The 27042-nt window shown below is 43.8% G+C and overlaps 1 protein-coding gene across 1 annotated transcript in view; it reads right to left on the bottom strand.

Annotated features, from left to right (window-relative positions):
• The window catches only part of LOC126334608 (uncharacterized), a 90117-nt gene extending 64147 nt beyond the window's left edge, over window positions 1-25970 (bottom strand). The window contains exon 1 of the mRNA XM_049997011.1: window positions 25834-25970. Within this exon, the coding sequence (XP_049852968.1) occupies window positions 25834-25956 (123 nt within the window). The 5' untranslated portion in view covers window positions 25957-25970. The remainder of the gene's footprint in view (window positions 1-25833) is intronic.
• Window positions 25971-27042: the final 1072 nt, after the last annotated feature.

Below are 27042 nucleotides of genomic sequence, written 5' to 3'. Positions count from 1 at the left end.
TTCTGTTTTATTACGTCACATAGATCCTCAAATACACAAAGTCTTTTTCTGTATTCTACGAGATTGACGTATTCGTATACGTAATTTGATGTTCTATCTGTGGTTGCAGTAACACAGTCTACACTGAGGTGACAAAAGTAATTGTATAGCAAAAAAAAAAAACCTCCTCCCGAACAGTCCTTGGAAGGCCCAACGGTACCTATCGGCCGCCGTGTCATCCTCAGACCACAGGCGTTACTGGATGCGGATATGGAGAGGTATGTGGTCAGCACACCGCTCTCCCGGCCGTATGTCGGTTTACGAGAGCGGAGCCACTACCTCTCAATCAAGTTGATCCTCAGTTTGCCTCACAAGGGCAGAGTGCACTCCGTTTGTCAACAGCCCTCGGCAGACCGGGTGGTCACCCATCCAAGTGCTAGCCGAGCCCAACAGCGCTTAACTTCGGTGATCTGACGGGAACCGGTGTTACCACTGCGGCAAGGGCTTTGGCGTCATTATACAGCGATATGCACATATACTGATGGAGGCAGTACACGTACACGAGGTACCAAACGGCAGTGCCTTGGTGGAGCTATCATTTGTGCTCAAGTGAATCATGTGAAAAGCTTTCCGCTGTGACTATGGCCGCACGACGGGAATCAACAGACTTTGAACGCGAAATGGTAGTTGGAGCTAGACACATGGGACATTCAATTTCGGAATCGTTGTTGTTGTTGTGGTCTTCAGTCCTGAGACTGGTTTGATGCAGCTCTCCATGCCACTCTATCCTGTGCAAGCATCTTCATCTCCCAGTACCTACTGCAACCTACATCCTTCTGAATCTGCTTAGTGTATTCATCTCTTGGTCTCCCTCCACGCTGCCCTCCAGTACTAAATTGGTGATCCCTTGATGCCTCAGAACATGTCCTACCAACCGATCCCTTCTTCTCGTCACGTTGTGCCACAAACTTCTCTTCTCCCCAATCCTATTCAATACCTCCTCGTTAGTTATGTGAACTACCCATCTAATCTTCAGCATTCTTCTGTAGCACCACATTTCGAAAGCTTCTATTCTCTTCTTGTCCAAACTATTTATTGTCCATGTTTCACTTCCATACATGGCTACACTCCATACAAATACTTTCAGAAACAACATCCTGACACTTAAATCTATACTCGATGTTAACAAATTTCTCTTCTTCAGAAACGCTTTGCCAGTCTACATTTTATATCCTCTCTACTTCGACCATCATCAGTTATTTTGCTGCCCAAATAGCAAAAGTACTTTACTACTTTTAGTGTCTCATTTCCTAATCTAATTCCCTCAGCATCACCTAAGTTAATTCGACTACATTCCACTATCCTTGTTTTGCTATTGTTGACGTTCGTCTTATATCCTCCTTTCAACACACTATCCATTCCGTTCAACTGCTCTTCCAAGTCCTCTTTCAAGTCCTTTGCTGCCTCTCACACAATTACAATGTCATCGGCGAACCTCAAACTTTTTATTTCTTCTCCATGGATTTTAATACCTACTCCAAATTTTTCTTTTGTGTCCTTTACTGCTTGCTCAATATACAGATTGAATAACATCGGGGAGAGGCTACAACCCTGTCTTACTCCCTTCCCAACAACTGCTTCCCTTTCATGTCCCTCGACTCTTACAACTGCCGTTTGGTTCTGGACAAATTGTAAATAGCCTTTCGCTCCCTGTATTTTACCCCTGCCACCTTTAGAATTTGAAAGAGAGTATTACAGTCAACATTGTCAAAAGCTTTCTCTAAGTCTACAAATCCTAGAAACGTAGGTTTGCCTTTCCTGAATCTTTCTTCTAAGATAAGTCGTAAGGTCAGTATTGCCTCACGTGTTCCAGTACTTCTACGGAATCCAAACTGATATTCCCCGAGGTTGGCATCTACTAGTTTTTCCAGTCGTCTGTAGTCGTGTTAGTATTTTGCAGCTGTGGCTTATTAGACTGATTGTTCGGTAATGTTCACATTTGTCAACACCTGCTTTCTTTGGGATTGGAATTATTATGTTCTTCTTGAAGTCTGAGGGTATTTCGCATGTTTCGTACACCTTGCTCACCAGATGGTAGAGTTTTGTCAGGACTGGCTCTCCCAAGGTCGTCAGTAGTTCCAATGGCATGTTGTCTACTCCGGAGGCCTTGTTTCGACTCAAGTCTTTCAATGCTCTGTCAAACTCTTCACGCAATATCATATCTCCCATTTCATCTTCATCTACATCCTCTTCCATTTCCGTAATATTGTCCTCAAGCACACCGCCCTTGTATAGACCCTCTATATACTCCTTCCACCTTTCTGCTTTCCCTTCTTTGCTTAGAACTGGGTTTCCATCTGAGCTCTTGATGTTCATACAAGTGGTTCTCTTATCTCCAAAGGTCTCTTTAATTTTCCTGTAGGCAGTATCTATCTTAACCCTAGTGAGATAAGCCTCTACATCCTTACATTTGTCCTCTAGCCATCCCTGCTTAGCCATTTTGCACTTCCTGTCGATCTCATTTTTGAGACGTTTGTATTCCTTTTTGCCTGCTTCATTTATTGCATTTTTATATTTTCTCCTTCATCAATTAAATTCAATATTTCTTCTGTTACCCAAGGATTTTTACTAGACCTCGTCTTTTTACCTACTTGATCCTCCGCTGCCTTCACTACTTCATCCCTCAAACCTACCCATTCTTGTTCTACTGTATTTCTTTCCCCCATTCCTGTCAATTGTTCCCTTATGCTCTCCCTGAAACTCTGTACAACCTCTGGTTCTTTCAGTTTATCCAGGTCCCATCTCCTTAAATTCCCACCTTTTTGCAGTTTCTTTAGTTTTAATGTACAGGTCATAACCAATAGATTGTGGTCAGAGTCCACATCTGCCCGTGGAAATGTCTTACAACCTGGTTCCTAAATCTCTGTCTTACCATTATATAATCTATCTGATACCTTTTAGTATCTCCAGGATTCTTCCTTGTATACAATCTTCTTTCATGATTCTTAAACCAAGTGTTAGCTATGATTAAGTTGTGCTCTGTGCAAAATTCTACCAGGCGGCTTCCTCTTTCCTTTCTCTCCCCCAATCCATATTGACCTACTACGTTTCCTTCTCTCCCTTTTCCTACAACCGAATTCCACTCACCCATGGCTATTAAATTTTCGTCACCCTTCACTATCTGAATAATTTCTTTTATTTCATCATACATTTCTTCAATTTCTTCGTCATCTGCAGAGCTAGTTGGCATATAAACTTGTATTACTGTAGTAGGTGTGGGCTTCGTATCTATCTTGGCCACAATAATGCGTTCACTATGCTGTTTGTAGTTGCTTATCCGCATTCCTATTTTCCTATTCATTATTAAAAATACTCCTGCATTACCCCTATTTGATTTTGTGTTTATAATCCTGTATTCACCTGACCAAAAGTCTTGTTCCTCCTGCCACCGAACTTCACTAATTCCCACTATATCTAACTATAACCTATCCATTTCCCGTTGTAAGTTTTCTAACCTACCTGCCCGATTGAGTGATCTGACATTCCACGCTCCGACCTGTAGAACGCCAGTTTTCTTTCTCCTGATAACGACATCCTCTTAAGTAGTCCCCGCCCGGAGATCCGAATGGGGGACTATTTTACCTCCGGAATATTTAGGGAATTCAATATTTCGAGATCTATAGTGTCAACAGTGTGCCGAGAATACCAAATTTTAGGCGTTACCTCTCACCTCGGACAACGCAGTGGGCGACGGCCTTCACTTAACGACCGAGAGCAGCAGCGTTTGCTTAGAGTAGTCAGTGCTAACAGACAAGCAACAGTACGTGAGAACCGCAGAGATCAAAGTGGCACGTTGCGGCAGATTTGGCGTTATTGGGCTGTGACATCAGACGACTACCGCGAGTGCTTTTGCAAACATTACATCGCCTGCAGCGCCTCTCCTGGGCTCGTGTCATGTCGGTTGGAAACCAAAAAGACTGGAAAATAGTGGTATGGCTAGATGAGCCCCTGTACCAGTTGGTAAGAGCTGATGGCAAGCTTCGAGAACGACACAGACCCAATGAAGCCATGGACCTAAGATGTCAATAAGGCACTGTTTACTCTGTTGGTGGCTCCGTAAGGATATTTACTGTGTTTATTTGGAATGGACAGGGTACTCGAGTCCAAGTGAACCGATGATTGACTGTAAATTGTTATATTCGGCTACTTGGAGACTATTTGCAGCCATCCATGGACTGCAAGTTCCCAAACAACGATGAAATTCTTATGGATGACAATGCGCCATGTCATTGGACCATAATTGTTGACGACTGGTTTGAATAACATTCTAGGCAATACGAGCGAATGATTTGGCCTCCCAGATCGCCCGACATCAGTGCCGTGGAACATTTGTGCGACATAATCGAGGGGTTAGTTCGTACACAAAATCCTGCGTCGGCAACACTTTCGCAATTACGGTCGGCTACAGGGGCAGAATGGCTAAATGATTCTGCACGGGACTTCCAGCGACTTGTTGAGTCCTTGCAACGTCGAGATGCTGCACTACGCCGGGCAAAAGGAGTTGTGACGTGATATCAGGAGGTATCGCATGACTTTTGTCACGGTAGTGTAATCTCCAGATATATGCTTCCCAGTCCTTGTTGAGTTCTTTCTATTTAATATTTTGTCTTTAGTTAAAACACCCAATTTTCTTGGCTGTACTTGTTGTACTTAATTGAAAAGTTCACACTTTTTATATTGTGATTTTTCTACATTACTCGCCATTGAAATTGCTACACCACGAAGATGACATGCTACATACACGAAATTTAACCGACAGGAAGAAGATGCTGTGATATGCAAATGATTAGCTTTTCAGAGCATTCACACAAGGTTGGCGCCGGTGGCAACACCTACAACGTGCTGACATGAGGAAAGATTCCAACCGATTTCTCATACACAAACAGCAGTTGACCGGCGTTGCCTGATGAAACGTTGTGATGCCTCGTGTAAGGAGGAGAAATGCGTACCGTCATGTTTCGGACTTCGATAAGAGGTCGGATTGTAGCCTATCGTGATTGCGGTTTATCGTATCGCGACATTGCTGCTCGCGTTGGTCGAGATCCAATGACTGTTAGCAGAATATGGAATCTGTGGGTTCAGAAGGGTAATACGGAACGCCGTGCTGGATCCAAACGGCCTCCTACCACAAGCAGCCGAGCTGACAGCCATCTTATCTGCATGGCTGTAACGGATCGTGCAGCCACGTATCGATCCCTGAGTCAACGGATGGGGACGTTTGCAAGACAACAACCATCTGCACCAACAATTCGACGACGTTTGCAGCAACATGGACTATCAGCTCGGAGACCATGGCTGTGGTTACCCTTGACGTTGCATCACAGACAGGAGCGCCTGCGATGGTGTACTCAACGACGAACCTGGGTGCACGAATGGCAAAACGTAATTTTTCGGATGAATCCGGGTTCTGTTTACAGCATCATGATGGTCGCATCCGTGTTTGGCGACATCGTGGTGAATGCACATTGGATACGTGAATTTGTCATCGACAATTCTGCTTTACCACCCGGCGCGATGGTATGGGGTGCCATTGGTTACACGTCTCGGTCACCTCTTGTTTGCATTGACAGCGCTTTGAACAGTGAACGTTACATTTCAGATATGTTACCACCCGTGGCTCTCCCCTTCATTCAATCGCTGCAAAACCCTACATTTCAGCAGGATAATGCACGACCGCATGGTGCAGGTCCTACACGGGCCTTTTTCGATACAGAAAATGTTCGACTGCTGCCCTGGCCAGCACATTCTCCAGATGTCTCACCAATTGAAAACGTCTGGTCAATGGTGGCCGAGCAACTGGCTCGTCACAATTCTTGATGAACTGTGGTATCGTGTTGAAGCTGCATGGTCAGCTGTACCTGTACACGCCCTCCAAGCTCTGTTTGACTCAATGCCCAGGCCGTTATTATGGGTACTGTGTGATGATTTCTCAGGATCTATGCACCCAAATCCGTGAAAATGTAATCACATGTCAATTCTAGTATAACAAATTTGTCCAATGAATAACTGTTTATCATCTGCATTTCTTCTTGGTGTAGCAATTTTAATGGCCAGTAGTGTATATAGCCGGCCGGAGTGGCCTGGGGTTCTAGGCGCTACGATCTGGAGCCGAGCGACCGCTACGGTGGCAGGTTCGAATCATGCCTCTGGCATGGATGTGTGTGATGTCCTTAGGTTAGTTAGGTTTGAGTAGTTCTAAGTTCTAGGCGACTGATGACCTCAGAAGTTAAGTCGCATAGTGCTCAGAGCCATCTGAACCATTTTTCAGTGGTGTATATAGATGTTTTGTATTTGTGGCAAGCAATGGACAGCATGGTTCAATAAACCAAAGGTAAAGGAAAGGAGAAAATATTCATTGTGTCAGCAGAACTCCTGAACAGTGAAGCGCCGTTCGAGAATTACAGCTAAAACGAAAAAAAACCAACTCCATACTCAGAACCACCAACTGTAGACGAGTTTACGAGCATCACGAATACCTTGGGGAATAACAAAGCTCCTGGGAAAGACTGGATCATTAGGGAACTCTTGAAGTATGTGAATGAGAATACGATCGTGAAATTGACACGTATTTATTATAAGTACAATTTGGGAAGAACAGTAGATTTCAGAATGACGGACGTCGCCACTAATACATCCTATACAGAGAAAAGGAGATGAGTCGGGGCCCGAGAACTACAGAGGGACATCATTAATACCAGCGGCCTATAAGGTATTCTGAAAAGCATTACTCAACAGATAGTCAAGACAATTAAATTCACAAAAAGGTGAGCGCCAAGGAGGCTTCAGAACGGGCAGATCACGCACAGAACAAATTTTGAACCCGAAGTTGGTGATCGCTTACAAAAAACACAGAAGCAGAAAGTTGGTGCTCATATTCGTAGACTTACGGAAAGCTTATGATTCAGTGGTTAGACGAAACACTGTTCCAAATTTTAGAGGAGATGAGCTTGGACACAGAATCCAGTGAACTGATTAAACAGACTTTAAATAATACAGAAGTTTCAGAGACCTTTAAAATTAAAACCGAGTGAGACAGGGAGACGGACTCTCCCCTTTGCTCTTTAACTGTGTACTTGAAAAGGTGATCAGGCAGTGATGACGAGAATTGAAAGGAATGGATGGAATACGATTCGGGTGCAAGCAAAGAGGAATACTGGAAGATTGTCTAGCATTCGCAGACGATATTGTGGTACTGGTGGCATCATTAGAAAAGTCAGTTAAACGAACGAGGCAGTATATGATAAACATCAAGGCAGCTCGTACATGGATGACAATACAAGGAGGGAAAATTCTGAAGGCGGAGAGATTTAAATGTCTGGGAGAATGGATAGAAGCTGGGCTGACAGAAAACGAAGCAATGGGAGCACGAATAAAGAAAATGAATTTAGCATACGAATTAAATATGAACACCCACAATGAGAAGAATTTGTCGATCAATGCAGAAGTGAGACGTTACCAGACAGTGATCCGCCCTGAAGCCTTATACGCAGCGGAAACTCCTAACCTAATAAAAACAGGAGTACGTAACAGACTAGAACTGGTGGAATGAAATATTCCCAGAAGGGCATTGGGACTTCGAAGAACAGAAGATAATGGGTTTAGTAGATGAGAGAACCAAGAACTGTGTACCTAAATAGAGAGAATCTCGGACATCGTCAGGAAAAGGAGAAGCATTTTCTTCAGACACGTCCTTAGAGTGGATCAGAGGAGATTAACGCAGCAAACAATACAGTACCTGGTGAACAAGAGAACCAAATTTCGCTGGATCCAAGTAATACCAAAGTATGTAGAAGAAATGAGAATACGGGAACCAGGGATATACAACAAGATGATGTTTAAATAAAAATTCAGGCTTCCACAGGTTTCGAGGATAGAATTAGACCCAGAACGAAATCATTATCGATAGAAGAGCGAAGAAGGTTGTAACGTATGAAAAGGAAAGAATGCTGGACAAAGAGAAAGACCAGAAGAAACGACGTTGTCACGAATTGACGTGGTCCTCAGATGGCCAAAATGAAAAAATAAGTCTCAGCAGTATAGGGCATGAACGTTGGAAAGCATTTCGCGCAGATAGAGTGATAGGAAAGTGTGGAGGGAAAGGACTCCGCTTTCTGTTGGTGGAAGAAAGAAGAAAGTGTTAACCTCGATTATGTCCCATAAATGTTCGATGGAGTTCACGTCGGGCGATCTGGGTGGCCGAATCATTCGCTCCAACTGTCCAGAGTGTTCTTCAACCAGTTGTGAACAATTGTGGCCCGGTGACACGGCGCCCTGTCATCCAGAAAAATTCCTTCGTTGTTGGGAACATGATGGCTGTGAATAATCATTTCCAGTCAACGATCCGTTCAGTTGGACCAGAAGACGCTGTTCATTCCATGTAAACACAGTCCGCATCATTATGGAGCCACCACAATGCATTGTTGATTACTTGGGCCCATGGCTTCTTATGGTCAGTGCTACACCCAGACCCTACCAGAAACTCTCACTATCTGGAATAGGGACTCATCTGACCAGGCCACGGTTTTCCAGTCTTCTACGGTCCAACCGATATGGTGACGGGTCCAGGAGAGGCCCTGCAGGCGATGTCGTGCTGTTAGCAAAGGCACTCACGTCGGTCTTCTGCTGCCGTAGCGCATTAACGCCAAATTTCGCTGCACTGTTCTAAAGGATACGGTAGTAGTTTAACTGATTTCTGAATTTTTCGTGCATTGTTGCTTATCTGTTAGCCCCGACAACTCTAGGCAAATCACGCTGCTCTTAGTCGTTAACTGAAGGCCGCCACCACTGCGTTATCCCTGGTGAGAGGTAATACCTGGAATTTAGTATTCTCAGCACACACTTGACTGCGAATCTCGGAATATTGAACTCCTTGACGATTTCCGAAATGGAATGTCCCTTGCGTCTCGCTCCAACTGCCGTTTCGCGCCGTTACTTCTCGTCGTGCGGCCATAGCTCGACGTGAATCACATGAGTACAAATGGCAGCTTCGCTAATGCACTGCCCTTTTACACCTTGCACTCCCATTACTTTCGTCACCTCTGTGTATGCAAAACACGCCATCAGACTATTTGGGTAACAAAAGCTTCAAACCAAGACAACTGCCGTTAACAGTATTTCTGACTTAAAGCTGTGTATAGATCTGGTAGAAGAGTTGGTTTCAGCTGGCGGGCCGTATTCGTGTCCCCAATCACCATCACACTCCTGTTATTCTCTGTAGGATGCAGGTTCGTAGGCCTCATTCGCCAGTCGATTCAACGGATGTATTCAGATAAGAGACATTAATCTGTCACAACAGGCTCTATGCAGGTGTACATTATCACATGTGAGGAGCATACCACGCCCGATTGTAGCTCTGAAAAGTCACACATGGGGCCCACAAGTTGCCAAGACTGTTACGACTACACTGCATAAATTACTCTGGGAAGCCATTACACATCCTCCATACAGACCCTATCTTTCCTCGCGCGACTTCCATATTTTTGGAGCCCTGGATAAAGATATTCGTGGCTGTCGATTTGCTTCAGACGAAGAGGTGCACGCCTGACTACAATCATGGTGCGGTAGGTAACCGCAAAATTTTTTTCACGAAGGTATTGACCGTGTTGTCTCACAGTGGGATAAATGTACTAACAGTTATGGCCTTTACTTTTGGAATAATGAAGTTTACTTGCTTTTTCCATCTGCCTCGTTTTCGTTTGGTTGCTCCTCGTACTTGCTGTTTTTTGCATAAAATAATGTGTGTTCTCGAACAAGAGTTCAGAACACGTTGGGCACATGCGTCCACTTTCCTCCTCCTGTTTCCTAGCTTTCAACATCCTGCGAACAGGAGGGCTCCAGTTGCCGCTCCAACGTACACTTCGCTCTCGGGCATTAGTTGGCTGTGTTTCCAGAAGGTCGTAACTGAGTTATATGAGGACTATGATTCAAATTTCCGTCCGAGATCGATTAGTGGGGCTGGTATCATGCATGTGTGCTTTTTTCGCCTTAAAATATGAGGTCAAGATGGTGACGTTTCCTTTAAGATCGTTTAGCTGCGACCAGCGCAGATTGTTGTTGAGTTTAGGAATGTGCAATCTGTCTTGTGAGGTTTTAGGGCCGAATAGTACTTATTAGTCAGTTGGAAAGTGAAAAGGAATTTTTATTTTGACCAACAAGAATAACTGGTAGCCTTCCGAGTGACTCTTGTAGGAGTAATGATGATTATGCAACATTGTTGTTCAATTTGCTATTTTATCTGAAGAAGGTAGCTAGTATCCCTATAATCTACAGAATTCATTATTTTTGTGAGAAAGTACCGTAGCTTGCCACCTCGCAGCAATAACAGCAGACTCAACTCCTTACACATTACCACTGCACTAGGGTGACTATATCATTTGACGATGCCAAGTTGGTGAATCTACTGCAAATTCTGTGTCTTGCTTAAACGTGGCAAGATACAACTCTTTGAATGTGCTGCTACTCCAGTACCAGTACAAATGAGGACAGTTGCGTTCCACCAGTTGCAACTCAAAGAAGAGAATCACGCACTAAATTTTAGTATGTTATTCTTAGCGATGATGAATGCCATAGTATGCAAGGGGGAGGGGGGAGGCAGGATAGGTACGATATAGGGGGAATTTGTGCTCCCCCCATCCCCTCCGTCACTTGAATACTATTTTTATTCATTACAAAATTCTCGTACACTTACGGAAACGATTGTTTATGACATCGCTAAATCGCAGATTTAGGAAATTTTAACATATCTTAGGCGACTTTGGGTTAAGCAACCGCTGCATAACTTATGTTGATTTGGTAGTCCAAGTGTTCATGAAAAATTACGCCATTCAGTACAATTGCGGTTTTGCGCTGAGCTAAACTCAAGGCATATGTGAACCTTTGTAGAACTGTGCTGAAGCAAGAGTCCCCATCTTTTAACGATTGCTCTCTATGGCCGCTAGTGCTGGGTACAGATCAGGCGTGTGGAGGCTGATAATTTTACTTGTGGTAAGGTTTTACGCTGGAGAACGCAGAAGAACGCAGTCGTGCTATACAGTATACGGGTGCGCTTGTTTCCGTCGCAGGAAAAGCTTTGCGGAAATATTCATTCGTCTGAAAGGCAAGAGATGTTTTTGGAAACATCAACACCCACGTTTTTATCGAGGACATAGTCCTTAGTATGCGTGACACAGTCGATTTTGTACGAAATCTTTAATATTCTAGTACATACTCTTGCTTTCTCTGCTGGCCCCACAAACCACAGTCGGTTTTGGGCCTCATCAAGTAGCCTCTTCCACAGTATTCTGTCTTCGGCATATTCTTTCCTTGCTCGCAGTACCTGGAAATCCTTGGTACCGTCGTCTCTCCATCTCATTTTCGGTCTGCCTAGAGGTCTTCGTCCTTCCGGTTTATTCTCTGAGACTCCTCTCAGTAAATATCCCTGCTCTTTTCTACAGACGTGGCCTGCCCATATTAGTATTCTTGTTTTGGCTTCTGCTAATACATCTGGTTCATTGTATAGCTCCCTGAGCTCCCTGTTCATTCTTCTTCGCCATTTTTCTTTCTCACAGATTCGGTCAAATATTTTTCGCAGGATTTTGTTTTCAAAAGTTTTTATTTTTCTCACCGTGTTTTTGCCCCGTATAGTAATACTGGTCTGATTATGGTTTTATATATTCTTACCTTTTTTTTCCTCTTGATTTTTTTTTTAGATGAGAGTAGTTGGTTGAGTGAGTATGATGCTCTGGATGCAGCTTTGATCCTCGCCTCTGTTTCTTGCTTCCCATTTATCATCTCTTTTAAATATGGTTCTAATTTTTTGTGGAGGATCTCAGAGAACACTTTATAGGCGGCGCTAATTAATGAGATGCCTCTGCAGTTTTTGCATTGTTTGTCGCCCTTTTTATGAATTGGTATTAATATGGCTTCTGTCCACTGCTCTGGAATTCTTTCTTCACTTCAGATGTCCATAACAAGTTTCTGTAGTTGTTTTGCAATGTTTATTTCTCCCTTCTTAAACACTTCAACTGTTATACCATCTCTCCCTGGAGCTTTGTTGTTTTTTAGTATTTTGATTGAGTCTGCTGTCTCTTTCATTATTGGCGGTTCCACGAAGGGATCTACACTCTGATAATCATTTCTGCACTTCTATCTTCAACATTTAGAAGCTCTTCAAAATATTCCCTCCAAATTTCCATACCTTTGGATCTTTCCAGATCTGTATTGGCACTTTTATCTTTATTGCCGTACATCCGTAGTATATATCTTTTGCACAAAAAATCTGACAGATCAGTAAAAATCTCTTGCAATCCCTGCACTTTTATCCTCCTCTACTCTTTTGATTAAACGATCCATATGTTCTCTCTTTTTCCTTCTGAGAAGATTTTTAGTTTCTCTATTAACATTTTCATAAGCTTTTTTGCTTTCGTTGGAATCTTCTTGTAAGTGTTTTTCCTTCGCTGCTCTTCGTCCTTTCACTTTTTGCTCACGTTCTTCTGAAAACCATTAATATTTCTTCCTTCTTTTTCTTTTCCCTCACACTTCTAGTTCCGCTTCTTCCACATTTGTTTTTATCATTTCCAAGTGGTCTTCAATGTCAAGGTAATCTCCATTGTTAGAACATCAAATTTGTTTTGCAGCTTCATGACAAACTCCTGTGCTTTGCCGTTATCCTTCAATCCGTATACGACAATGTTATGATATTTTATGCCATAACCTCCTCCTCCCCCCCCTCCCCCCTGGCTTTTCTGTGGCTATTCTTTGGCGTTCCTCTGCTACGGCTAGATAATGGTCTGTGCCTCCCTTTGCTCTTCTTATGATTTTCACATTCATTATACTGTTTTTACGTTTTTTATCTACCAGGATATGGTCTGTTTGGTTTTTTTGTTCTTCCATCTGGTGATATCCAGGTTACCTTCTGAATGTCCTTTCGAGGAAAGTGTGCACTCATAACCCTTAGGTTGGCTCAATGGCGGATACAGAAAAACCTCAAGGAGGGGGCGCCAAAGATATCTTGAGCTACCTTTACTTTACTGTAATAAAAAATAATCACGTCACATGCAAAGTTTACGAAAGCTTTATTTAAACTGATTATACGGATATACAAGACAATGCCATCTTATGATATAAAAAAAGTTACAATTGTGGTTCTCTTCCTTAGATGATGAATTCTGTGCGACTATTCTTCCTGCAAATTGGTTAATTACATCGTCAGTAGGACAATCAATGTCAGGATAAGTGTTCAACACAGCTAAGCCATTAAGTCGATCCTTCATTGTCGACCTCAGCCATGTCTTTGTATGCTGCAACGTTATTAGTAAAAATATTGTTACGAGTCTCGTAACAATATTTGTCCTGAGAAATTACTATGAATCTATTATTAATACTTCACAACCAAATGATCACTCTTACTCTTGACTAATCTTCACACTTGCACTTGCTACAACTAGGACTTTTAACTTATTAATCTTCAGTCTTAATATTTCTGATTCTGAATGTAAACTAACTTCCTATTCGTCAAATGGTCCGTACTTATAACGCTACGTATCGAAGGTTCTCTGTACAAGAAAACAGTAGAATATTCGCAACTTTTTTCGAACAAATGTCAGATAAAATAACCTATCGAGATCACTAGAATGGCCGCGACTTTTCTCGTAGGTATGTGTTAGCTATCTATGTGCCAGACAGAAAAATATAAATTACGATGACACGGACGCGCGTGTTATATAGGAAAGTACAACTACTAGAGGTCACTGATGCTAGTAGCTGTGGACTGAAATTTCCTTTCCGTTTGTTATCAACTTTAGACAGTGGACAACACTTTTTAATGAGTCTAAAGATCCATAAGGCGATTCCAACATCAATTACTCCTGACATTTTAACGAACGTTGTCGTTGTTGTTGTTGTGGTCTTTGCTTCGAAGACTGGTATTCTCCAGCTGCCCGCGATAGTCTTTTCCTATGCAAGCCACTTCATCTCTGAATAACTACTGCAACTTGCATTCAGTGTGAACCGTGTATCATCCACGTTTCATTTCTGTACAACACTACACTCCATACATATATGTTCAGAAAAGTCTTCCTAAAATTTAAATTTATGTTCGTTGTGAGTAAATTCCTCTTTTTAGAAATGCTGTTCTTGCTATAGACAGTCTCTCTACTTCCGCGCTCATCAGTTATTTTGTTGCCCAAAAAGCAAAACTCTTGTATTACTTTTAGTGTCTCAGTTCCTAAACTAATCTAAACTAATTTCCTCTCCGTCATCTTATTTAATTGGACTACATTTCATTGCGCTTGTTTTATCACGACTGACTTCCATCTAATAACCTCTGCTCTTTCAATTCCTCTGCTGTCTCTTAAAGAGTTACAGTGTCACTGGCAAACCTCGAAGTTTTTATTTCTTGTCCCTGAACATTAAATCCTTTCCCAAATTTTTCCTTAGTTTCCTTTACTGCTTGTTCAACGTACAGGTAGTGTAACATCATCCTATTTCACTCCCTCCGCTATTTGCTTTGCATTTACAGTACTGCCGAGAAAGATTTGTCACTGAGGGCTCAAAGAGAAATCAGAATGTGAACGAACTAAAAGTATGTTTTTGACAGATTTAGTTTCCTGGACACTTCTTGACAGATGGGAGAAGCCTGTGTAATATACAGGTAACTGGATTCGCTACTAGAAAGGAATCGTTGAGTAGCTCATAACTTCACAGAGGGTGTAATTGCTTTTTCATCAACAGTCCTCCTTCGTTAATTTCAGTTGCACAAGGTTCAGTAGAAATCGCTAATTAAACCTGCTTATCGTTAAACAATTTCGATGCTAATTCCCGTGCTGTAACAGAACTTCCTTTCGGAAAAAAATGTCGAGTTTATCCCCTCCTCCATCTGCTTATGATGCGGCAGCTGCAGAGAAAGCAAGCATCAAACGAAAAAACTACAAATATCGAAACTCGTCTAGCTTGAAGGGGGAAACCAGATTGCGCTATGGTTGGCCCGCTAGATGGTGCTGCCATAGGTCAAACGGATATCAACTGCGTTTTTCTAAAAATAGGAACCCACATTTTTTATTACATATTCGTGTAGTACGTAAAGAAATATGAATGTTTCAGTTGGACCACTTTTTTTTGCTTTGTGGTAGATGGCGCTGTAATAGTCACAAACATATAAGTAAGTGGTATCACGTAACATTCCGCCAGTGCAGACGGTATTTTCTTCGTGATACATTACCCGTGTTAAAATGGACCGTTTACCAATTGCGGAAAAGGTTGACATCGTGTTGCTGTATGGCTACTGTGATCAAAATGCCCAACAGGCGTGTGCTATGTATGCTGCCCGGTATCCTGGACGACATCATCCAAGTGTCCGGACCGTTCGCCGGATAGTTACGTTATTTTAGGAAACAGGAAAAGTTCAGCCACATGTTAAATGTCAACCACGACCTGCAACAAATGATGATGCCCAAGTAGGTGTTTTAGCTGCTGTCGCGGCTAATCCGCACGTCAATGGCAGACAAATTGCGCGAGAATCGGGAATCTCAAAGACGTCGGTGTTGAGAATGCTACATCAACATGGATTGCACCCGTACCATATTTCTATGCACCAGGAATTGCATGGCGACGACTTTGAACGTCGTGTACAGTTCTGCCACTGGGCACAAGAGAAATTACGGGACGATGACAGATTTTTTGCAGGCGTTTTTTTAACGACGAAGCGTCATTCACCAACAGTGGTAACGTAAACCGGCATAATATGCACTGTTGGGCAACGGAAAATACACGATGGTTGTGACAAGTGGAACATCAGCGACCTTGGCAGGTTACTGTATGGAGCAGCATTATGGGAGGAAGGATAATTGGCCCCCACTTTATCGATGGAAATCTAGATAGTGCAATGTATGCCGATTTCCTAGGTAATGTTCTACCGATGTTACTACAAGATGTTTCACTTCATGACAGAATGGCGATGTACTTCCAACATGATGGATGTCCGGCACATAGCTCGCGTGCGGTTGAAGCGGTACTGAATAGCATATTTCATGACAGGTGGATTGGTCGTCGAAGCACCTTATCATGGTCCGCAGGTTCACTGGATCTGACGTCCCCGGATTTCTTTCTGTGGGGAAAGTTGAAGGATATTTGCTATCGTGATCCACCGACAACGCCTGACAACATGCGTCAGCGCATTGTCAACGCATGTGCGAGCATTACGGAAGGCGAACTACTCGCTGTTGAGAGGAATGTCGTTACACGTATTGCCAAATGCATTGAGGTTGACGGACATTATTTTGAGCATTTATTGCATTAATGTGGTATTTACAGGTAATCACGCTGTAACAGCATGCGTTCTCAGAAATGATAAGTTCACAAAGGTACATGTATCACATTGGAACAGCCGAAATAAAATGTTCAAACGTACCTACGTTCTGTATTTTACAAAATTGTTAAGGCTTTCGTGGCCACTTGTTGACAAAACTGCCTATTGGCTTCTGTCTCGGGTTCTTCGGCCAACGTTCATCTAATGAATTTTCTGACGTTTCGCCAGCATGAGTGGCTGGCAGTGTCAAAGCTTCACCTTCCACTGCCGGTGGTGAACTGGAGCCGAGCTCGCGGTCGAAGACTATATGTACCTGGCGCGCCAACGTCCGAGGTCTTCTCCGCTGTCATTTCCGGTGCGGTTCTCCTCTTGCTGCCTGCGACGGTCACTCGCTGCAGTACGGGAAGCCAGGATCCGTTTACTTTAAGGCTTTCCTTTTTCTTGTTCAAATTATTCGCGTGTTTTTGTATTTCTACAGCTTCTCTGAACAAGCGCGTGTGATAGTGCTTCTCTACAGCCAGAACTTCCGTGTCGGTGAATTTTATTACGTGGTCGGTCTCATTCAGTGCGTGCTCTGCCACGGCCGATTTCTCTACCTGACCCAATCTGCAATGTCGCTTATGCTCTTTGATCCTGGTGTTAATGGATCGTCCAGTCATTCCGACATAAACTTTTCCTCATTTGCATGGTATACGGTATATTCCCGTCATTGCAAGTGGGTCTCTTTTCTCCTTCGCCGATCTAAGACACTCTTTGATCTTCCTCGTCGGTTTGAAAATCGTCTTTACGCCGTGTTTGCGCATTATACGGCCGATTCTGTCCGTCACTCTGGGAATGTATGGCAGAAAGGCCGTACCCGACATTTCTTTTTCTGGTTCCTTACTTCGCCGAGTGTTTGGCTCTGTTACACTTCTAATATCATTTGTGCAGTACCCATTGCTCCTCAGGACAGTTTCCAGGTGTTGCATTTCTCGTTTGAGGTGTTGCGGCTCACATATTCGTCCTGCTCTCGTTACGAGCGTACTAATCATGCCTCTTTTCTGACTCGGGTGGTGGTTTGACAGTTTGTGCAGGTATCGGTCCGTGTGTGTCGGTTTTCGATACACGCTGTGTACCAGGTTTTCGCCGTCCCTTGTGACCAGCACATCTTGTTCTTTTCTACTTCCATGGCAAATGTTATGTTGGCATGGAGGCTGTTCAGGTGTCTTAGGAAGCCACCGAGCTGTTCTTCACCATGGCTCCACACCACGAAAGTATCGTCGACGTACCTGTACCACACCTTAGGTTTGCAAGCCGCCGAGTCCAGTGGCTATGCTTCGAATTGTTCCATGAAGAAGTTGTCCACCACTGGACTGAGAGGACTACTCATGGCGACGCCATCTAGCTGTTCGTAGAAATCGCCATTCCACGTGAAATAGCTCGCGGTGAGGCATGCATGGAAGATCTTTCTGATGTCTTGCGTGAAAATGGAACCGATGTGCTCCAGAGCGTCACTGATTGGCACTTTCGTAAATAACGAATCAACATCAAATCTGACCAGGATGTCGTTAGGTGCAAGTTTTAGTTTCTTCAGCTTCTCAATGAAATGTCCTGAGTCCTTAATGTATGTGTCGGTCTTCCCCACGTGTGGCTGGAGCAGAGAGGCCAAGTGTTTTGCCAGTTTATATGTCGGTGAGCCAGGAGCGCTAACGATCGGTCTCAGTGGAACGTTGTTCTTATGGATCTTGGGTAATCCATACAGCCGAGGTGGTAGGGCTTCTGTGTTGCGCAGGTTTCTCTGTATGTCCGCCGGCAGAGAAGACGCCTTGATTAATCGATTCGTATTCCGTGTGACACGCTGCGTCGGATCTGCGCTTAGTTTTCGGTACGTCGTCGGATCTAATGGGTCTCGGATCTTTTGCTCATACTCTTCGGTCTTCATTACGACGGTCGCATTCCCCTTATCGGGAGACAGTACCAATGTACTCTTGTCGGCGTTGAGATTCTTAATGGCTTGTACTTCTCCTTTCTTCAGGTTGCAAGCTGGTGGTTTTGCTCGGCGCAGTATCCTGGTTGTTTCAGTGCGTATTTCCTCTGCCCTTTCACAAGGAAGGGTCCGAATGGCTGCTCCGGTGTTGGCAATGATGTCCTCTATAGGTATAGTTCTCGGGATGACAGCGAAAGTCCCTCCTTTTTGAAGAACAGACACTTCCTCTTCGGTCAATTGTCGTTCAGTGAGGTTGACCACTGTGTGTGACATGTCGGGAAACGCCTTCTCGGTCTGCTTCCGGCATCTTTCAAACTTTTTCTTCTGTCGCGCGGTGCAGCGCTCGAGTTCGTTCTGCATGCTCCTGTGAGTGATGCTATCGATCTTGTCCAAGTCGTCTCGATGCATTCCGCTACTTAGTTGATATAAAATGCCCAGAAGTTCCTGATCCGTTCTTGCCAAGTCTCTCCGTGTCGTATGTATTCGCTTACGAAGAAAAGCGCGTCCCATTCTGTCGTAGATACGATGTGCTTGGGCGGTGGTGAATAGGCGCCTACATCTCAAGAACTTCGGTGTAGCACATTCATCTCGGCACCGTGACAGAACGGCAAGAGAGGACATCAGTCGTGCTTTCTTCTTCCGTCGTTGGTCAAGACGTCGGTACTATCTGCAAATCTCCTCCACGTAGAGGCGTAAAACCCGAAACAGAAGCCAATAGGCAGTTTGTCAACAAGTGGCCACGAAAGCCTTAACAATTTTGTATTACGCCTCTACAATGACGAATTTTTTCTCGTACATTCAAAATTTATACAGTTAGGAGTAAACAATTGGTAAATTAAAATATCATGCCTCATATGGCAGTTTTACTGCATGAACAGTGAAAGTTTAGTAAGCAATAAACTTTTTTCCTTTCGTCATTTTGTGAGGGTTGTCAGCAAGAAAAATTTTCATAAAGATTTGAAATTATGTGTAAAGTTTGTTGCAACTCTCTGAGTGCTCTCTTTCTCAAATACTGGATAACCACAATGTTGGTATTCGCGCATCGTGGGCTAAACTGCTTTTACAGTCCAACTTCACTCCCTTTGACATGTCGGTGGTTCTTACCCCCATAGTGATTCTTTCCAGACAGCGCCACTATGAAAATGCAAATCAGGTTTGTTTTAAAAACGCACTACAACGATCGTGAGCGTTAGTTACCTTTGAGATTCAGGAATTGATGTCAATGTAGAATGCCTTTAAAGGGGACAAGGACCCCGTTGTCAACAGCCCACTGATTTTGAACGAGGCAGTGTAATCGGCTCATAAGAACCTGCATGTTCCTTCTACGATATTGCAGAAAGAATCGCCAGGAATGTTGCAAGGCGGTCACGTGGCACCACCAAGAGGTAGACAATCGTGTTCGGCGTACGGCTCTGGCGCATCGTACTGCATCTGCAGCAGCAACACGAGCAGCAGTTGGCACCACAGTAACACAATGAACTGTTACAATCAGTTACTTCACAGACAGCTCCAAGCGTGACAGCTGTGTGTTGGTTAGAAGGAGGACAGTTGAGGGCCTGAAACCAACCTGTCTGCGTGCTAGACACGCTGAGCCTACACGCTGAGTTCTGGTCTGAGGTGCGATTTCGTATGATAGCAGGAGCACTGTCGTGGTCATCCCATGTACCCTGACTGCAAATTTGTACGTCAATCCCGTCATTCAATCTGTTGTACTGCCATTCATGAAGGGCATTCCAGGGGGTGTTTTCCAACAGGATAACGGTCGCCCACGTACTGCTGCTGTCGACATGTTGTCTTGGCCTGCTCGATCACCAAACCTGTCTCCAGTCGAGCACATATGGCACATATCGGACGACAACTCAAATCTGATCCACAAAAAGCATTAACTGTCTCGGTATTGACTAATCAAGTGCAACAGGCATGGAACTTCATCTCACAAACTGCGGTCCAGCACCTGTACAACACAATGCATGCATGTTTGAATGCTTGTATTCAACATCCTGGCAATTTCGCCAGTTATTAATGTACCAGCATTTCGCATTTTCAGTGGCGTATCTCATGCTTAGAGTAACCTCTAATATTGCAATGTTAATAAGTTACGTATGTTACCTAGAGAAATGTGTTCCCAAATTTTCATTGCTCTTCATTAATTATTTGTTGGCGTTGCGTATTTTTCTTTTTTTTTTTTTTTTTTTTTTTTTTTTTTTTTTTTTTTTTGCCATCAGTATTCATACGAGGTGGAATCCAAAATTTTCTGGACTGGTGCTGCCATCTGGAAAGTAGGAGTAGTAGATTTTTGCACCACTAGGTGGCGAGAGCTGCATATCTAATGAGTCAGTGTGCGGAGTGATATTCCTGTGTGCCCACAGTGCTTTCCGTAATACTCTGTGTTTGGTATGTGGCGATTTTACGATGGATCCGCAAACAGAACAGCGCATGTGTATCAAATTAAGTGCAAATCTCGGGAAAAGTGCTACGGAGTTCTTGCAATGATTCAACAAGTGTTTGGAGGGCAGAGCCTGAGCCTGATGCTTGTGTTTGAGTAGCATCCTCGGTTCAGGGCCGGCCATACAGATACCCACACTGGAAGGCCTGTTAGCCACACAACGCCAGACATTGTTGCCAAACTTCAACAGTTGGTTCGTGCGAATCGACGGTGAATCATTCAAGATCTTGCGCATGAATTGGGTATTGGTTGTGGGACATGTCAACGACTGTTGACTGATGAATTGGGCATGCATCATGTCACCGTAAAACATGTGCCAAGGATCTTGACTGCGGATCAGAAGGCACAGCGTGTTGAACTGTGCACAGACCTTCATCAGACGGCATCTGATGATCCAGGCTTCCAATCACAGGTTATCGCTGGTGACGAGAGCTGGATTTACAGTTATGACCCAGAGACAAAGCAACAATCGTCCCAGTGGAAGAGCCTGGGCTCTCCAAGACCCAAAAAAGGGAGACAGATGAAGAGCAAAGTGAAGAGAATGATCATCGTTTTCTTTGATACCAAGGGAATTGTGCACAAAGAATTCGTCCCCCACAACCAAACAGTGAATTCTGTGTACTACTGTGATGTTTTGTGACAGCTCCGTGAAAACGTGCGGAGAAGCCTGAACTTTACCATCAAGGGAACTGGCTGCTGCATCACAACAACGCACCCTGTCTGATGTCCTTGCTCACCAGGACCTTTTTGGCTGGCCGAGCGGTTCTAGGCGCTTCAGTCCGGAACCGCTCTGCTACTACGGTCGCAGGTTCGAATCCTGCCTCAGGCATGGATGTTTAGGATGTCCTTAGGTTAGTTAGGTTTAATTAGTTCTAAGTTCTAGGGGACTGATGACCTCAGACGTTAAGTCCCATAGTGCTCTGAGCCATTTTTGAACCTTTTTGTCAAATAGCAACATGGCTGTTGTACCCCACCCACCGTACTCGTCAGATTTGGCCCCTTGCGACTTTGCACTATTCCCAAAACTGAAAATCTAGTTGAAAGGATTCCAGAAGCATCACTGGCAGTGATAAACACCTCAAAGTACAGGACTTCCAAAAAATGTTTGACCAGTGGCAGAAGTGCTGGGATCGGTGTGTACGTGCGGATGGGAACTACTTTGAGGGTGATGGTGACCAGTAGTCCAAAGGTAAGGTTTTTAACAATCGGCAGCACCAATCCCGAAAATTTTGGATAGCACATCGTATGCATATACATACATACAAACATTTATTTTTATAATTTGTATGGATATGTTTGTGTGTGTGTGTATATGTACGTGTATACATACATAGCTATATACAATACATATATGTGTATACATTTATATGTATGTAGATGTATGAAATTCTTCAAAGCCTGTTATAAATTGATTTTACTATGTTATCTCTATTCATAGAATGTCCAACAGTTATGTTGACAAACATACATTTTCGACCCATAACCAAGTCTGGTGACAATTCTGGATATAAAAAATGAGAATGAAGTCTATTCTCTAAATGGTAATTAATTATTAAAATCACTGTCGAATCACGTCTGTAGTGAGAACTGAATTCGTTGCTTTAAGATCAGGCAAGACAGAGAGGAGGGTAGTAGAGTCTGCGAGGGGTATGGTGATGGATACGCAGAGATAAATTTTCGCCCAAGGCACTGGGCGAGTTCATTTCTTTGTTCGAAAGGGGAGGCCATCTTCCGGCTGGTCAGCGATGACAGAATCGAGGCGCATGCCATGCAGTCTTTCTCAAACGATTTTACAAAAACTGTTCAGGAAAAACCTTCCATTTTTGTGGTACTTATCATATGTTAGGTTATTGATGATGTGCCGTCTTATCGTTAATGGCAATAATTAATGTGATATTTATGTGGAAGTAAGACACCGCACGAAATTCGAAAAAGTTTACAATGAAAAGTAGGGCTCAGTACGATTTTGCGTTTGATGCATATTACATAAGATGTTGTTAAATATGAAATTCAGCTAACATATTGAATTTTTGTCTCTGTCTGTATCTAATCTCGAGAAAATTAATCTGATGCAGCACACTCACTTGCGATCGCAGTGCGACAGCGATAAAACCAGAGCCAAATGTTCGCAACGGCCCTCATATTTCATAAACCGTTTGAGATACCGATATGAGGTTTTGGTAAATGATAGCACTCAAAGAGGAGAGTACCTTGCCATTTGTTTATTATGCAAAACTTCTTTATGTACCGCGTTATTCCACCAACTACAGACTTTTTCGATTCAAGAATGTAATTTTTAAGGTCCATCGACAGCTGGTGAAACGAGAAATGCTATGGATTTTGAAACAACCAAAGTCAAGGCACTACTCGTTTAGTTTGTACTGATGATGTGCTTTTTCGTAAGTTACTGACCTTGTTTTTCCTCAGCGCCACATTTAATAAACTTAATGAAGCACTGTTTCAGAATTCTCCTGCAATTGCCTCTGCACAACATGTAAATGAGGTAAGACTGTGTAAATTCCGCTACGTTTTGGCAAAGTATGCAAATTTTAAAATGGCAGCAAGAGTGACGTGTAAGTTTTACTCAAAATTGGCCACTCGTGATGCTTCTCTGAATATTACCAATGGTTAATAAGCCAGTCGAAAATAAATCGCTGCATTTTCAGCAGAATTGTATTTAGATACTAACCAAAGCAGAGGTGACATATACCGAGCGAGGTTGTGCCGTGGTTAGCACACTGGACTCGTATTCGGGAGGACGATGGTTCAATCCCGTGTCCGGCCATTCTGATTTGGGTTTTCCGTGATTTCCCTAAATCGCTCCAGGCAAATGCCGGGACGGTTGATTTGAAGGGGCACTGCCGATTTCCTTTCCCATCCATGCCTAACCCGATGAGACCGGTGACCTCACAGTTAGGTCTCTTCCCTCAAACAATCCAATCCAAATCCAGAGGTGAAATATCTTTTTGAATGGTTACCATGCAAGTGTGGGCATGAGGGGAGGGGGTGGGAGGGGGGTGGCTTCTAGTTAATATGTACAAAAAATTTGAGAATAGGCTTTAGTTTATAAGCCACTTCCCCTCTTCCGCTCAGTATTTCACCTACAGCACCTGCCGGTAACCTCCACCACTACTGCTGCCCCTGTGCACACCTTGCGGTCTGTGCATCTACAGTCCACGTTATTCTGCACGGACTCTAGGTGTTTGCTTCCACACAGAAGGTAACCCGGTTCCACCATTTCGCAAAGCGAGGAAGAATGGAAAAAATATAAGAAATAGCTTATTCAGTAGTATCTTTGCTGCGAAAAGCACAGTTCAGGGTTCGAGGTCCGGCATACACATTTTACCAGTCGCTTTCAAGGCACTTCTTAAATAATATCAAGAGCTGAGATGGAAACACAATTCTAAGCAAAGGAGGGAAAGCAGAAAGGTGGAAGGAGTATACAGAGGGTCTATGTAAGGGCGATGTACTTGAGGACAATATTGTGGAAATGGAAAAGGATGTAGATGAAGATGAAATGGGAGATATGATACTGCGTGAAGAGTTTGACAGAGCACTGAAAGACCTGGGTCGAAACAAGGCCCCGGAGGTAGGCAACATTCCATTAGACCTACTGACAGCCTTTGGAGAGCCAGTCCTGACAAAACTCTACCATCTGGTGAGCAAGATTAATGAGACAGGCGAAATACCCTCTGACTTCAAGAAAAATATAATAATTCCAATCCCAAAGGAAGCAGGTGTTGACAGATGTGAAAATTACCGAACTATCAGCTTAATAAGTCACAGTTGCAAAATACTAACGTGAATTATTTACAGACGAATGGAAAAACTGATAGAAGCCGACCTCGGGGAAAATCAGTTTGGATTCCGTAGAAATGTTGGAACACGTGAAGCAATACTGATCCTAAGACTTACCTCAGAAGATAGATTAAGGAAAGGTAACCCTACGTTGATGGCATTTATAGACTTAGAGAAAGCTTTTGACAATGTTGACTGGAATACTCTCTATCAAATTCTGAAGGTGGCAAGGGTAAAATACAGGTAGCGAAAGGCTATTTACAATTTGTACAGAAACCAGATGGCAGTTATAAGAGTCGAGGGGCATGAAAGGGAACCAGTGGTTGGGAAGGAAGTGAGACAGGGTTGTAGCCTATCCCCGATGTTATTCAATCTGTATATTGAGCAAGCAGTAAAGGAAACAAAAGAAAAATTCGGAGTAGGTATTAAAATCCATGGAGAAGAAATAAAAACTTGAGGTTCACCGATGACATTGTAATTCTGTCAGAGACAACAAAGGACTTGGAAGAGCGGTTGAACGGAATGGACAGTGTCTTGAAAGGGGGATATAAGATGAACATCAACAAAAGTAAAACGAGGATAATGGAATGTAGTCGAATTAAATCGGGTGATGCTGCGGGAGTTAGATTAGGAAATAAGACACTTAAAGTTGTAAAGGAGTTTCGCTATTTGGGGAGCAAAATAACTGATGATGGTCGAAGTAGAGAGGATATAAAAGATAGACTGGCAATGGCAAGGAAAGCGTTTCTGAAGAAGAGAAATTTGTTAACATCGAGTACAGATTTAAATGTCAGGAAGTCGTTTTTGAAAGTATTTGTATGGAGTGTAGCCATGTACGGAAGTGAAACATGGACGATAAATAGTTTGGACAAGAAGAGAATAGAAGCTTTCGAAACGTGGTGCTACAGAAGAATGCTGAAGATTAGATGGGTAGATAACATAACTAATGAGGAGGTATTGAATAGGATTGGGGACAAGAGGAGTTTGTGGCACAACTTGGCTAGAAGAAGGGATCGGTTGGTAGGACATGTTCTGAGGCATCAAGGGATCACCAATTTAGTATTGGAGGGCAGCGTGGAGGGTAAAAATCGTAGAGGGAGACCAAGAGATGAATACACTAAGCAGATTGAGAAGGATGTAGGTTGCAGTAGGTACTGGGAGATGAAGAAGCTTGCACAGGATAGAGTAGCATGGAGAGCTGCATCAAACCAGTCTCAGGACTGAAAACCACAAGAACAACATTAATGAGTGAGTATTGACTTGTGAGAACTGACGAGCTGCCCGCCTGCTCGCAGGCGTTACCTCGTCGCTGGCCCGGGCCGCCGCCAGCAGACACGCCGCCACCGCCACCGTCACTGCCGCCGCTGCTGTCGCCCTCATGGTGATCCGCCGCTGTGCGCCTGTGCCGGCCCGCGCCGCTGTCATATTGCGGGGCGCTTCCCACCGTCGCGTGACCCACCCCGCCCCCTCGTGGCACGACATACACGTGTCGCAACCGCAGACCCGCTATCGGTCACATCTCCAGCGCGCCACTGTATGTTCCAATTAAGCAATCTCCGCCGATTGACGTCAGATTTCCGTGTACAGCGATTCTGCAAGCAAGGCTAGCCGTGCGCGGCCGATGTATCCGCACGGTGGTGGGAACCTTTGAGGGAAACAGTAGTTTGCAGAGCTTCTCGAGCCGTCGTGCCCTGTACCTGCAGCAGTCGGTTCAATTGGGTCGTAGAGAATTAATGTATCTGTAAGTCATTCAAACATTTTCTGTACACTGGTTCTACACGGTCCAGTCACATTGATGTGACCACCGGATATGTTCGACGTCAATATGCAATAACCGTCACTGACAGCTGGTGGCAGTACTAGCAGTCGCCCGGTTATACAGGGTGTTACAAAAAGGTACGGCCAAACTTTCAGGAAACATTCCTCACACACAAAGAAAGAAAATACGTTATGTGGACATGTGTCCGGAAACGCTTACTTTCCGTGTTAGAGCTCGTTTTATCACTTCTCTTCAAATCACATTAATCATGGAATGGAAACACACAGCAACATAACGTACCAGCGTGACTTCAAACACTTTGTTACAGGAAATGTTCAAAATGTCCTCCGTTAGCGAGGATACATGCATCCATCCTCCGTCGCATGGAATCCCTGATGCGTGATGCAGCCCTGGAGAATGGCGTATTGTATCACAGCCGTCCACAATACGAGCACGAAGAGTCTCTACATTTTCTAGCGGGGTTGCGTAGACAGGAGCTTCCAAATGCCCCCATAAATGAAAATCAAGAGGGTTGAGGTCAGGAGAGCGTGGAGGCCATGGAATTGGTCCGCCTCTACCAATCCGTCGGTCACCGAATCTGTTGTTGAGAAGCGTACGAACACTTCGACTGAAATGTGCTCGAGCTCCATCGTGCATGAACCACATGTTGTGTCGTACTTGTAAAGGCACATGTTCTAGCAGCACAGGTAGTGTATCCCGTACGAAACCATGATAACGTGCACCATTGAGTG

The sequence above is a fragment of the Schistocerca gregaria genome, chromosome 2 (genome assembly GCF_023897955.1).
Source record: "Schistocerca gregaria isolate iqSchGreg1 chromosome 2, iqSchGreg1.2, whole genome shotgun sequence".
Taxonomy (NCBI): domain Eukaryota; kingdom Metazoa; phylum Arthropoda; class Insecta; order Orthoptera; family Acrididae; genus Schistocerca; species Schistocerca gregaria.
This window is presented reverse-complemented; position numbering and strand designations above follow the sequence as displayed.